The 12502-nt window shown below is 51.1% G+C and overlaps 3 protein-coding genes across 4 annotated transcripts; all 3 read left to right on the top strand.

The window, feature by feature from the left end:
• Nucleotides 1–288: 288 nt before the first annotated feature.
• Nucleotides 289–5312, top strand: LOC100906269 (ras-related protein Ral-A). Of its 2 annotated transcripts, XM_003744017.1 has the most exons (4): nt 289–615; nt 3565–3742; nt 4000–4269; nt 4381–5312. In XM_003744017.1, the coding sequence occupies exons 1-4, from the start codon at nt 527–529 to the stop codon at nt 4585–4587; spliced, it is 744 nt and encodes a 247-aa protein (XP_003744065.1). In that variant the 5' UTR covers nt 289–526; the 3' UTR covers nt 4588–5312. The 2 variants fall into 2 exon arrangements, with proteins under 2 accessions (XP_003744065.1, XP_018495328.1); XM_018639812.1 differs by lacking the exon at nt 289–615 and having other exon boundaries at nt 3230–3742.
• Nucleotides 5313–5626: 314 nt separating this feature from the next.
• On the top strand, nt 5627–6825 carry LOC100906123 (ras-related protein Ral-A). Its single transcript, XM_003744016.1, has 4 exons — nt 5627–5841; nt 5936–6202; nt 6353–6454; nt 6663–6825. The coding sequence occupies exons 1-4, from the start codon at nt 5731–5733 to the stop codon at nt 6756–6758; spliced, it is 576 nt and encodes a 191-aa protein (XP_003744064.1). The 5' UTR covers nt 5627–5730; the 3' UTR covers nt 6759–6825.
• Nucleotides 6826–7984: 1159 nt separating this feature from the next.
• On the top strand, nt 7985–10240 carry LOC100897692 (nascent polypeptide-associated complex subunit alpha, muscle-specific form). Its single transcript, XM_029111653.1, has 5 exons — nt 7985–8274; nt 8610–9307; nt 9424–9567; nt 9737–9971; nt 10108–10240. The coding sequence occupies exons 1-5, from the start codon at nt 8108–8110 to the stop codon at nt 10238–10240; spliced, it is 1377 nt and encodes a 458-aa protein (XP_028967486.1). The 5' UTR covers nt 7985–8107.
• Nucleotides 10241–12502: the final 2262 nt, after the last annotated feature.

Here is a 12502-nt window from a genome sequence, read left to right as displayed (position 1 = left end):
GAAAAGCACGGATTCCTATTCTTGAAATTCGGATCCGACGAAAATGTGCCAACTGTTCATCGGACGTCGAGTTCGGGGAGAGGAAAGTGGTGCGAGCCAATTGACAGATCAGTACGGCGGGGATATATTTCTCTTCAGGGTTCATACGGTTCGTGATTCTGTTGGCTGCCGCGCCGTGACGGCGTTGTCGTCGCTTCTGCTGTTGTTGGGCTCTTCGTTTTTGAGCAAGGGCCGAGCGTAGGCAAGTAGGCAGACAGGCTGGCAAGCTGGATGGCGGACTAGCTGGCTGCTTGGCTCGCCGGCTGCTCGACTCATTCATTCACTCACTCGGTTGGGCGGCGGTAATACTGCTGGTGCGGCTCCTCCTTCTTCGCTGCGCCGGAATCGTTGCGAGAGTTTGCCATACTTGAGTGGCGGGTACCCGCCGCCGCCACCATTCGGAGCATTGTTGTTACCTGTTGACAACTCTCGTTTTCTTACTGTTCTTGCTGCTCGTGTTGGAGATAGGTGACATTCGTGTTCAGCGATGGCGCTTCAGTGTTGCTGGAGTCTCATCAATGACTCATGTCTGTGTCGCTGGTACAGACGCGTGAGGAATTCCGTCTGCTGTTGTCAGTGAGTTTTTCCGAAACCTGTCCATTCTGTCCCTGAAGCATTTCTTCGAAGCCTCTCCCGAGCTCATGACTGTTCCCCGGAGGGGAAATCACTGCGAGAGAAGCACTCGTGCTCTGTTTGCTTTCACTTTCTCGATCCGGATCGTTATAATTTGAAGATCTGCTCTCACATGTCTTCACTCATCTGGAACGTCGCGGGACTTTTCCGTAGTATAATTCCGTAGCGCGACGCTCCGAATTTCCTCGACGCTCAGGTCTGCATGTTCGTATGTGGATTTCCGAGAGGCTTAAATGAGTACGCGATACTCGTCGCAGTTTTTGGGAGGAACAATCTATAAAGTTTCTTCTAAATTCGGTCGAGTTCGACTATCGACGTCGGAAGTGGGATACTTCCGCTCGACAAAGTAGAAAACGCCGTTGTGTTCCCGCTCGTTGAATTTTTCCTTGTGAACGTCGATGCAGATTTCACTTTTCCCCCACCTTCGCTCCTTCGCACCGCGTTTGGACTCCCTTAAAAATTTCTTATTATTGTGACGCTCTGGAGCTGATTTTTTTTTCCTCCACCGGCTCCCGCTCCTACGGTTTCGCCGGAAGAATATCGGTGGAAAAATATCGGCTCCCTTCCGAGCAGATGAGATTTTTGGGTGCAGGCCGCAGGCCCGGACCAGGATGTTTTTCCAGCTGAATCAGAATGCTGAAGCTAGGCGAGCACGGCTGTCGATGTGCGGGCTGTCAAGCTCTGCAATAATGATACAATGGACCCTCGCATACGTTATTACTCGTTTGCCTCGTTGCTCGTCCGTTCACTTTTCACTGGAATGCCTCACAAAGGCTGACCTCTTCAAAATGCGCGCTTGACATTTCGCTAGCGTTTGTGTCAAGCTTATAGAAAGAAAGAAACGTCTTCCTGTTAAGCGAACGATAGCTTCGGAATTCGTTCCAGACCTGTTCCACTCCGAGCAACCACAAGTATTGGAAGGATTACGAACTGCTCGAATGTGTTCGATAGCATTGATATCGAATCGTGACTCCCTCGCTGGTCGCGTCCTTATTGCGGTTCACGCCATGGGAAAGAGGCCTACGATTTCGTTTAAGAATGCCACCCTAGAGGCTGATGATGAAACCCGAGTTCATTGAGTTTTCTGCGATGATCCGCAACCTTCCCGGCTGACGTGACTGATACTTTTGTCCGAACGCGTCCCTCTGCTTCTGTTCCGGAGAAATTGCGGTATATTTCTAAATGAATGCTCGTTCCCCACCCCGATGATGCAGATCAAGACCAAATAGGAGCTCTCTCTCGGATCCGCCTCAATCGGATCCGATAGAGGTCGAGCCTTGACCATTCCCAGCTGATAAGATCTGAGGGGAGCCCATCCGGGAAGCGCGCTATACACCCGCAATTTCATCCACCGCAACGACGATGACCGGCGGCTGAGCAATTTCTACTCCAGTTTCCTCGTCACACGTCGCGGGAAGATGTAAAGTATCGCAGTTGACTCAGTGAACACCGTTCGAGCTCGATCGGAGCCAATTGCCCACATCCATATTTGATGGCTTCTTCCGAGTCCGTAATACTTCGGCGACTGGAAGCAAGCGCGCCAGAACGTCGATGACCCGAATATCGAACCGTGCCTCTAGAATCGACCGATCCGAGTGGCATGAGAAAGTTCCCATGATATCGCAGCATCGGATCGACTGCAGCGTTTCCAAGTCCGTGGTCTTGCCGTTTATGATTCGATCGAGCAATTGTATACGTGATGACGTCATGATTGACATTGCTTAAAACCTTATTCACTCCCGTGAGCTCGCGTGACTCACAGCGATGCCGAGGACGAACCTCTCAGGTACCTCTCATTCAATAGTGGATCTCGGCTGTTATGAGGATAAGCAGCTCAATATCGTTCAGTCCCCTCCCCCCATGCACTTGTTATCAAGCGTCTCTGTGACGAAGCTGCGATGCGAAAAACAGACGCGACGGTGAACACTTGCGATGAACGCCGGCGCCGGCCGCCCGGCGTCACGGACGGAACAAACGGCATGCCTGAATCTGTTGCCGCAAAGAACTCATGATATGTGGCCGCCGATTGTCCATTCATTCTTTTTTGTAGTAATCGAGAAAAAAGTAAGCGCTCCCATCAGCAATCGAGACGGCTCCTCTCTCTGCAGCAGTGAGGAGGATCGTTCACACTATTTACCGTCATTTCTAAAACGGTGATCGCACCGGAGTCGCTCAAGGCATCCGTCCGAATGTCTGTCTCTGGCGGCGATCACTGTTGACCGAGCGCCGGCTTGTTAGCAGGCATCTAGTAGAAAAGCATCTCTTCACTCAAGGGTTCATCGGAAGCGGTGAGCATTCCCAGAATATTTCTCTTGGCATCCGATGAGGTTCCGCTAGTCGAGTCATCGCTCTTCGCGGGATGGCCGGATCGATCGGGAATCTTCTCCCGCCTACGGCTTCGTTCATTATCCTGTTGAAGATGTCGAAGCTCTCGAACTCGGCGAGAGGTCTTTCTGTTCCACGGGGATCTCGATGCGCATCCGAACTTCGGTGTATCGATGTTCCTCCGTACGTGTCGATTGGATCTGTTGGAATTCGGGTCCGGGTCACGCCGGTCGAGTCCCGTTCGCATGCTTCCCGCAAACCCTCAACCGTTGGTTCATTCATGTGGTCTTTGTTGGAAGAACAAAACATTTTATGAGTTTTTCCTTGAATTCCTGGCTCGGGAACTGGAATACTTTACGATAGAAACATTTGCATCGCTTTCTGCTTCACCCTCTCGGCCGATGCTGCTGCTGCTGCTGCAGGCACCACCGACTTCAATTGCTGCTTCTTGATTTCGGAAGAAAGTCTTCGAATGGGCCGTTTTCGCACTTTCACGGAGCGATTTCGCGCAGTGAAGCTGGATGTTTTTCTCTCGGCTTCCGAACTAACGATTTTCTCACTTTTCAGACCAGACGATCCACAATCCGTAACGGAGATGGGAGGCGCAGCGGCACAGGGCAAGCAACAGCAGCAGCAAGCTGACCTCCACAAAGTTATCATGGTGGGAAGTGGAGGAGTGGGAAAATCCGCTCTGACACTCCAGTTCATGTACGGTGAATTCGTCGAGGATTACGAGCCCACAAAGGTACATACCGACATCCATGACGTGACGATTCGTGACTAATTCATTCGATCATGCGGCTGTCGGTGCGCGGACTCATCGTTCCAGTCATCGCATTCTTATCGAGACTCGACTCCCGTAACTGGCATTTGAATGGCCGCGATCCAATCGGAAGCTCTCTCGCGGATGGAAACTAGAATTCAATGTCGCTCGTCGCCGAGGAAGACTCGGACTTCCTCGCAACGCAACGCTTCTGATTAACCCATGCTTGCGCATTGCAGGCGGACTCGTATCGACGTAAAGTGATGCTCGATGGCGAAGATGTACAAATTGATATCTTGGACACGGCCGGTCAGGAGGATTACGCCGTGATCCGCGATAACTATTTCCGTTCGGGCGAGGGATTCCTCTGCGTGTTCTCTATCGACGAGCCCGAGAATTTCGAGGCTACTAAAGAGTTCCGGGAACAAATCCTTCGGGTGAAGGGCGATGACAGTGTTCCGTTCATCCTCGTTGGGAACAAGGCGGACAAAGATGATGCCAACAGACGAGTATGTTCCATTTGGCTCTACGTTCGTGTTCGATCCGGTCGCTCATTCCTCTATTTTCGATATCAAGTTTCCTGATCGAATTTCGATTCAATGATCCGTCACTCTCCTCAGGTATCCGTGGAGGAAGCCGAAGATCGCGCCAGGAAATGGAACGTGCCCTACGTAGAAACGTCGGCGAAAACGTGCATGAACGTCGATAAAGTATTCTACGACTTGTTGCGGTTGATCAGAGATAAGAAGCGAGCCGAGATTCAAGTCAACTCGAACGGAACCAAGAAGCCGGGCGGCTCGAAGAAGAAGAAATGCGTGATCCTATAATAGAGAGAAACTGAGCAATTCGAGGCTCAGCCTGCATGCCTGAACGCCCGCCCGATTTCGCATCAGCATCCTCCGATTGAAGATAAGAAGCTGTGCGTAATCGAATCGGCCGCGTCGACGATACTATCGGTCGACGGCACGATGCAAATCGGCCCGAATCCACGAACCTGAGGGCTACCCGTGCGCCTGCTTGTAAAGTTGTGTTATTTATTTTATTGGAATTCAAAACAAACAGCACTTGCTCCGTCGGAGCTTCGCGTACACCGGAGCAGCATCTGTCAGCCTCCGAGAAAGCGGAAAAAAGTCTCTTTGGGATGCAACGGTGCCTCTCGACGGGGGCCCCGTCTGTGTTTGGAATGTCGGGAGGGAAATTGAGGCGGCGACGCCGTCGATTGCCGAATAATGATCGATGCCAACCAGAGGAGTCCGAATCTTGATGACAGGGAGACGTTCTTCGTCGATGATGATCTCGACGGTGATGTACACGGTCAGTTGACACAGCCTCGGTTGTCAAGCGTTGATTACGGCGGGGAGTACGCAGCCCTACAGTGCGATTGCCATGTTGACAGTGTGAGAAGCGTATACATAAATGGAAAGAACTAAATATTAGGACATGTGTGGAGAGAATATCGACAACCAAGAAAAGCAACATTTTCGGGATATATCGAAGCATTACGTACTGAGCATCGTTTCAAAGTGTAAATAAACCAGAAATTAACAAAACTCTGGATGACTTCGTTCAAATTTCTGACGCTACTACTGGAGCGTCCCTCCCGCAGGCAGTGAGAGAATCCCACATAGATCGGGAACGGATTCCAAGATGACCCACGTCGCATCGTCGGGCACTCCGGAACGAGGCTGTCGTTGTTCCACATTCAGAACGTTCTACCGAGTCTCTACCGAAAAGGGAGGAAGGCTCTGCCCCGCGGAGAACAATGGACGTTCGAGCGGAGAGGAATCAGAGAGGAATGTGTAGATGGCTGGCTTCTCTTCGATGTCTCGTGTTGATCTCATTGATCTCTCCTGGGCGTTGCTTCCTAATGATAGTAGACCAGTGTGAGGAGATCAATGCCTGGTCGTGTCTTCCTGTGACATCTACGAGCTGTCAGCGAGTCTACAGTGAGTTCAGGAATCCGAGGCAGCATGGCCGGAACCTACAAGGTCGTGATGGTCGGTTGGGGGGGAGTAGGAAAATCGGCACTAACTCTCCAGTACATGTACGGTGATTTCGACGAAGTCTACGAGCCCACCAAGGTGAATATTCCCTTCCATTTGCTATCCATTAGTTAGCCTCAGCCCGCTTCGTCACAATGCTCCCAAGACTCACGCAGTCCGTTGTCCATCGCAGGTCGCATCTTACAAGAAGAAGACGGTACTCGACGGCGAGGAGATGGAAATCGATATTCTTGACACAGCAGGTCAAGAAGACTACGCCGCTGTGAGAGACAGCTACTTCCGATCTGGCGATGGTTTCCTCCTCGTGTTCTCGATCACCGAGGCCGATACTCTCGATAGAATCAGTGAATTCCGAGACCACATTTTACGCGTCAAGGACTCGGATCAGGTTCCGATGGTTCTAGTGGGCAATAAGCTCGATATGGAGTCGCAGAGAGAGGTGCGATTCCGACGGGGCCGGGAGCGTTCCGCAGCTCCATTCCCGTAACGCCGTATCCTCGGCCCAATCGGGTTTGCATTCGATCAATTTATTCGGATAAAGCATCGCACTGATATCCAGGATGTTCAAGGTCGAATTTTCTGATTCCAGGTCGATATCGAAAGAGCCCAAGCCGTAGCGGAATCTTTCAGAGTCAAATACGTCGAGTGTTCCGCCAAAACTGAAGACAATGTTCAAGAGGCCTTCAGCACGGTGACTAGCTTCAGCGCAATCATACTGTTCCGAAGAAAACTTTTTCGACCCGATTTTCTGATATCAACCCTCGACTCGTTATCAGAGTTCTCGAGTTCCCCATGGCTTGTTCGGCTCCGCATCGAGGGAAGAGCCTAGAGCCTCCGAGACGCGCATTTTTGAATATCGTGGAGAGTTAGCAAACTCATTCAGCTATCCGAAATTTCAGGTGCTCCGGCTGATTCATCAGCGAAAGAAAGCCGCTCTCATGGAGGCAAGATCTCACAATAAAACCGAAAGTGAAGGCTGTTGCGTAGTAATGTAGAGAATCGATTGCAACCTCTTGCGAGGTGAAGATGCCGATGAGGGAATAAATCCCCCCTTGGTTCTCACGAGTTTGATTTCGTCTATTTGTCCGCTTATCCAATACGTCTGCTTGGTTTTAGGAGTTTCATGTGACCTTTCTTGTTTTTTCGGCAACACGAAGCGCGCGGGACGCACGCTCGGGCTCGATGTTGCTCGGAGAATACTAGATTTTCATGCCTCCTCCGAATCGGAAACAGTCGCTGTCACTCATGAGGAACCTCCTGGCCGCGAGGTTTAACCTTTCCTTCAAGGAAATTCATTCATTAGGGGAAGGGGAGTGATTCCGAGTGAAGTCCTCGTCGCTCGAAGAGCAGTGATTCATGTACAGTCGAGCCCGCGAAAGCTCCCGGGGAATCGAAAATGGTCGCTTATATCCGGTTTCTCTAATATCCGCGGTACGGTTTTCCGATGAAAAACCTGAATCACTCCGTTCTCCTTGGACTCGCATGCCGATTTCATGATTCTGTGGAATATAATTTTCAGAACGAATTCTGATCTATTAGGGAAGTTCATCAGCACGATATATCTAAATCCGTATCACCATGCATAGGGTGATTTATATAATGAGCTCCGACAAATATGATAATATCGAACAGCGAATCTGCGCGTGTTGCCTTTCGAGGGCAAGTGGAGTCATGGAAAAGCGAGCAGAAATTCTGCTCGAGATGTTCTCTCTTATATACGAGGTCTCCGACATGGGACTCTATGGAGCCGGGGTTTCAAAAGTGTCTCTTATACCAAGTTGCCGCTCATATCTGAGTTTCCGATAAGCTAGGTTCCCAACATTAAGCCCTACGGAGAGAAAATCGGGGAATCGGGATCGGTCTCTTATATCCGTTTTTTTCTATTAAACGGTTTTCTTATAAGCGGGTTCGACTGTATACGCTTATTCTAAACTCGTCATTCCGCTACCTCTCAGCTTCCTTTCTCGTGACTCGAGGTTCGGGTCGAAACATTCGAACTCTCAACCCACAACCTAGCGCGCAGTTCGAACACTTTCCCTAGCATTAGAGAAGTTGAGAGTACAGAGGGAAAGCTTGCGAGAGTCGAGATGGAAGCCCCGGAGTATTTACGGGTTTTCCACTCCGTCGATTTTCGAAGTTTCAAAAACCGCGCACCTGGCTTTCAGCGCCCTCTAGCAATATGGCCGCCTCTCTTCGAGCCGGGCGACCCGGGCAGGCGGCGGGCATCAGCCGGACTCCGATGTCTTTGGATTCGAAGTGGGCGCCTCTCGGTGGATAAACACAGCGATCTCCGGTCTCTCACAACAGCCGGTCTCATTCGGAGAGTTTCTTTCTCGAGTTGAGAATGAGTTTCAGTTTCTTGGACAAGCTGTCTCCCAACACCGACGATGAGGAAAAGGATGAGTTCGATCAGATCACCTGTCCGAATACGTTTGACGACGATTCTCAGGTTGATCGATTTTTCGACACTCACAAATCAACGCCTTCTCCAAAACTTCGTCGTTCCCAGAGGTGAGTCTATATTTCTTTATCTAAGGTTTTCCCCTTGAATTGACGATAAGAAAGAACGTTGGAGCTACGGTCCACATCAATGTCGCCTTGAATCATCTGATCAGACGTGAGAACGGTAGGTCAATCGATGAAGGAGTTGGTCCGCGAGGCAGATGAGACTTTGAGAGTTGTAGGCGACCTCATCATCCTTTTGGCGATCACGCACTTCTTCGTGCTCTCCAGCTTACCGTGGCAGAATACCGTAAACCTTGTATGAGGTGGAGCGAGGAATGACCACCACCATGAGTACCCGTCGTTTCGAGCGTACCGATGAGTCAAAGTGCATACCGTTCCAGACTGAAGAAGAAACAGAATGATGGCAAAGACAAAGTTGTCGCACCACCGAAGAAAACCGTCGAATCGAAGACCCCACCAAAATACTCATCCTCGATATCGAGTTATGGATCGTGCGCCTCGTCGACACCTTACGGAACACCGCCAGTCGACGTGAAGAAAGTCACAACCACTCCTGGGCCTCCGCCTCGGTCGCTTCTCAAGTTAGCCCTCGGCAATGCCGTCCGTAACAAAGCATTACACGACGACGTGACCATCGTGGCGCCCCCGAAGCGCACAGGTCCGCGGACATCGACACCAAAACAAGCCACCAAGGTTGTCAAGTTATCTCGTAGCGTCAAAGAGAACCTGACCCCTCCGATTGCCGAGGAACCGAAAACCGTGAAGAAGAACTCGCTGAGGAAGAGCATGCTCACCGACAACTCGAGGACAGTCGTGAAATCAGAGGCTGTGAAACGTCCCTTTTCGAGCACCGTCACGAAAACCAACGTTCGATTGACGACTCTCGCTCCTATCCGAGTTGTCGCTCCTCGGATCGACGCCGGACCTTCCAGAACGAAATCGGTGAGGTCTTCCGCGAGACCCGGGACGAAGCCTGAGTCGGGCAATGGCCAATCGGTTCAGAACCCAAAGAAGTCTATCTCGGAGAAAATAGCTCCAGACCGACCGCAACGGAAGAAGAGCCTCAAGACGATCGTCAGTGAGTGTTGTTTAGCGAGCGAATTTCCATCTCCGGGCGTTTCGCGATGAACGTACATACTAGATTTGTCCCAAATGCTTCCACGATTCCCCTCTGACACGGTCTGATGTTTGCAGAAAAAAGGGTTAGCGACAACAAACAAAAAGAAGCAATCAAAAACAGAGTTGCCCTGGCGAGGAAAACAGCAGCGGCCAATCGGCTACCGGCGAAAACGCAGAAAGCCACCGCGGGTCAATACAGTCACGTGAAGAGTAGAGTGGGTGAGTCATCCGACGGTGAAACTCCGACGACAGGAATCCCTATATGCATATACATACATATATCCCTATATCGGAGCGACTGAGCATGATTTGTTTCGAAACTCGACGCCCCTTTCCTCTCGAGCTTCCGCATACAGACAATCAGATAGCACTAATCTGCCTTTTGCAGCTGAGATGATAAACAGTGGTCCAGCTGTCAGTGGGCCGAACGTGCGAGACATGAAGAAACGCGCAGCGGATGTGAAGGCTGTGAAGAAGGCTCTACACGACAAACCCTTCATCCCGGCTGGCAAAGTAAAGAGCAACGCGGTTCCTGAACTGATGCCCGGGGATTTGACCGTCAACGGACAAACCATGGCTCAGTTCGTGAAGAATTTCCAGTATCAAACGCCTCCTCGTTACCGGTGAGACGCTGCTCGACCGTGATTGTGGCGATTATTCTGGATAGATGTGGGAGCCCGATATTCCTCGATTCCTCGCGAGCCTCGACTCCCGTCGACTCGCCCTTTTCCAAGACTGAGACCGTTCTTCCTCTTTTAGGAGCCTGAAACCCACAGACCGGTTCCAGAACACCCGGGTGAATCATAGCGTCCAATGTCCGGCTCCTACGATACCGAAATCCCCGAAATTCGCCACAAAGGATCGTCGGAGGAACGCTACGAAGCAAGTCTGATTCATCAGCGCCTCTTGCATCCGTCCAGCGATAAGCGGAACATCTCAGCTTGTATATTAGAAAAAAGATCGCCAGATGTGTTTTGTACATATGGAAGCACTTTGTTTGGGGGGAGCTTGTGCCGACGAGTTGTCTCGCTGCAGAGAAATGCGGAGTTGAAGGCTAGGTATACGCTTACATAACGAGAATCTTTGTATCGCTAGAGTTAATAAAAAGAGTAGAGAGTTTCCCGACAAGTTGTTTCGGACCGGATGTAAGCGCCGCTCATTAATTCATCGTCCCTCCTCCGTTCGGAATCCGTTCGAGGAGGCCGACTCACTCAGGGCTCGATCGTAGGAATTCCTCGAGTTCCCGCCTGCGCGGAACTCCCGATTCTTCATCCTACGCGCATCGTTGGGAACATCGAGCTTCGGGCTTCGAGGGAACGTTCCCCATCTGATACGTTATGCGCAGGACTAACTCAAAGGCATGCCCAAGTTCGAAACCGCCAGGCTTTGCCGAGCAGTCTGGTGAGACGACCAAGTGATCCGGATCCGCCGAAAATAACAAAACGACAATCCCTGACCGCTCCTGGAAGCTGACCCGAGCTAACGCGGGCGGGTCTGATCCCCCGACGGTTTGGAGGCCAAGTTCAGCTACCTTCAAGTCTGGCGGGGCTATAACATACGATCGTCCCGATGGTAGTAGAAGTTGTTATTTGACGTCAAGACACCAGGAAAACTCGCAAACGCGGCAAGCCGGATGGAGAGAGTTTTCTTTAATCCGCAGCAGAATCCGGGGGCTGCTGATGGACTTCATGTCAGCCGCAGGGCTGGGCGCCGCGGTCAACCCTCGCTGCGAGGGAATAAATCCGAGTATAAAAACAAGAGCTTGCAAGCAACATTGTCAAACGGTGGCCCATCCGAAAGGGAGATGTAGTTCTGCCTTACCGAGGTGGCGGCCAAGTTATCCCAGGTTGAGCATCGCGTTTTTTGACGAGTCCGCCATGTGAGACCGCTCTCGGAGCGCGAATACGAAGAACACCCTCATCTCGGAAGTCAGTGCATAAGATGAACTAATACTGACACTCGCTATAGGTGTCATCGTGGTTGGCACGAAAGAAAGATGTTGGATCTTCTGTGCGTCTTATGTCTGTGTGCGGTGGCTGCGACGAGAGCGAGAACAGTGGATATACCTCACACGTTGGACGACCGCGTATTCGAGACATTGATGACTTCGTTTCGTAGACGCAGTATCGACGACTGGGCCAATGTATGGAGGACCGAGAAACACCGAAGGTTGCCATTTTGAGTTGAATTGTCGGTCTCATTAACGAGAACTTCCCCCTCTCTCCTCCCTCGATCCCGGAAGTGTGGGATTCACGGATACCCATGCCCTCCCTCAATTAGATCACGTCTGGAAATCTCTAGAATATGAAGATTTAGCCCACAACAAATTGAATTCAGTTCACACGTGACGATAACCGAGGTTCATCCTGTCTGTATTCTCAAAGGTGTACAATGCAACTTCACCGTCATATGCTTCTCGTTTGCCGGGTGCACGACACGGCCCACGGCGTGAAGAGGTCGGGAATTCCATTTTTTACTGTCCGGAGGGAAAACTTCTCCGAGCAGCCGCGTACCCTGAGCGGAGAAGACCCGGACTCTCTACTCGAAGACGTTTCGATTGATCGAATCCACTCTCGTAAGTTGCGAGCTACCAAAAAATTAAAAAGGACGAATGCTCCGAGTCTCGCCTTGCTTTTTGTTGAGATTCCAAGAGTTCCGATGATCGGCTCCCAATGTCCTTCCGAGCTAGATTCGACTGCTGTGATATCGTGACATGCCAGGGCAGACATGAGAGGGTATCGCTGTAGCCGTTCCTGAAGAAGTATATGGTCGGGTCCAAACCCTGGCCCCACTGATTGCTCCCCCTGATTCTTCTCATTGATGATGATCACGGCCTTAAAGAAGAGCATGGTCAACTTCCAGAAGAGGTCGAGCGATCATACCACGCTGTACGGAAGCGCAGATCACTGACCGAAGAATGCTGCTACAGTGAAGACGGCTGCACATGGGCGGACTACGCGGAATACTGCGATACGCCCTACCACAGAGTGCACCCGCGTCTTTCCTGATTCACGCGCTCGAAGAATCGGAGGCTTTGATTGTTGCTACAATATACGTGGGTCGCCGTCGTTAACCTATCAAACTGTACATGTGAGTAAACTAGCCGCTCGCCCATGAGTCGGCGTCTCTTCTTCAGACCGGAGTAATCAATTCC

Source organism: Galendromus occidentalis, unplaced genomic scaffold (genome assembly GCF_000255335.2).
Source record: "Galendromus occidentalis unplaced genomic scaffold, Mocc_1.1 scf7180000077458, whole genome shotgun sequence".
Taxonomy (NCBI): domain Eukaryota; kingdom Metazoa; phylum Arthropoda; class Arachnida; order Mesostigmata; family Phytoseiidae; genus Galendromus; species Galendromus occidentalis.
Note: the sequence above shows the minus strand (reverse complement) of the source record. Positions and strands in the feature narration are given on the sequence as shown.

Coding starts and splice junctions, on each gene's coding strand:
- LOC100897692 (XM_029111653.1), top strand. CDS start 8,108: ATGAGTTTCAGTTTCTTGGACAAGCTGTCTCCCAACACCGACGATGAG. Junction 8,275..8,609: donor AAACTTCGTCGTTCCCAGAG/GTGAGTCTATAT, acceptor ATACCGTTCCAG/ACTGAAGAAGAAACAGAATG. Junction 9,308..9,423: donor GAGCCTCAAGACGATCGTCA/GTGAGTGTTGTT, acceptor TGATGTTTGCAG/AAAAAAGGGTTAGCGACAAC.
- LOC100906269 (XM_018639812.1), top strand. CDS start 3,470: ATGGGCCGTTTTCGCACTTTCACGGAGCGATTTCGCGCAGTGAAGCTG. Junction 3,743..3,999: donor AGGATTACGAGCCCACAAAG/GTACATACCGAC, acceptor TGCGCATTGCAG/GCGGACTCGTATCGACGTAA. Junction 4,270..4,380: donor AAGATGATGCCAACAGACGA/GTATGTTCCATT, acceptor CACTCTCCTCAG/GTATCCGTGGAGGAAGCCGA.
- LOC100906123 (XM_003744016.1), top strand. CDS start 5,731: ATGGCCGGAACCTACAAGGTCGTGATGGTCGGTTGGGGGGGAGTAGGA. Junction 5,842..5,935: donor AAGTCTACGAGCCCACCAAG/GTGAATATTCCC, acceptor TGTCCATCGCAG/GTCGCATCTTACAAGAAGAA. Junction 6,455..6,662: donor TTCAAGAGGCCTTCAGCACG/GTGACTAGCTTC, acceptor CCGAAATTTCAG/GTGCTCCGGCTGATTCATCA.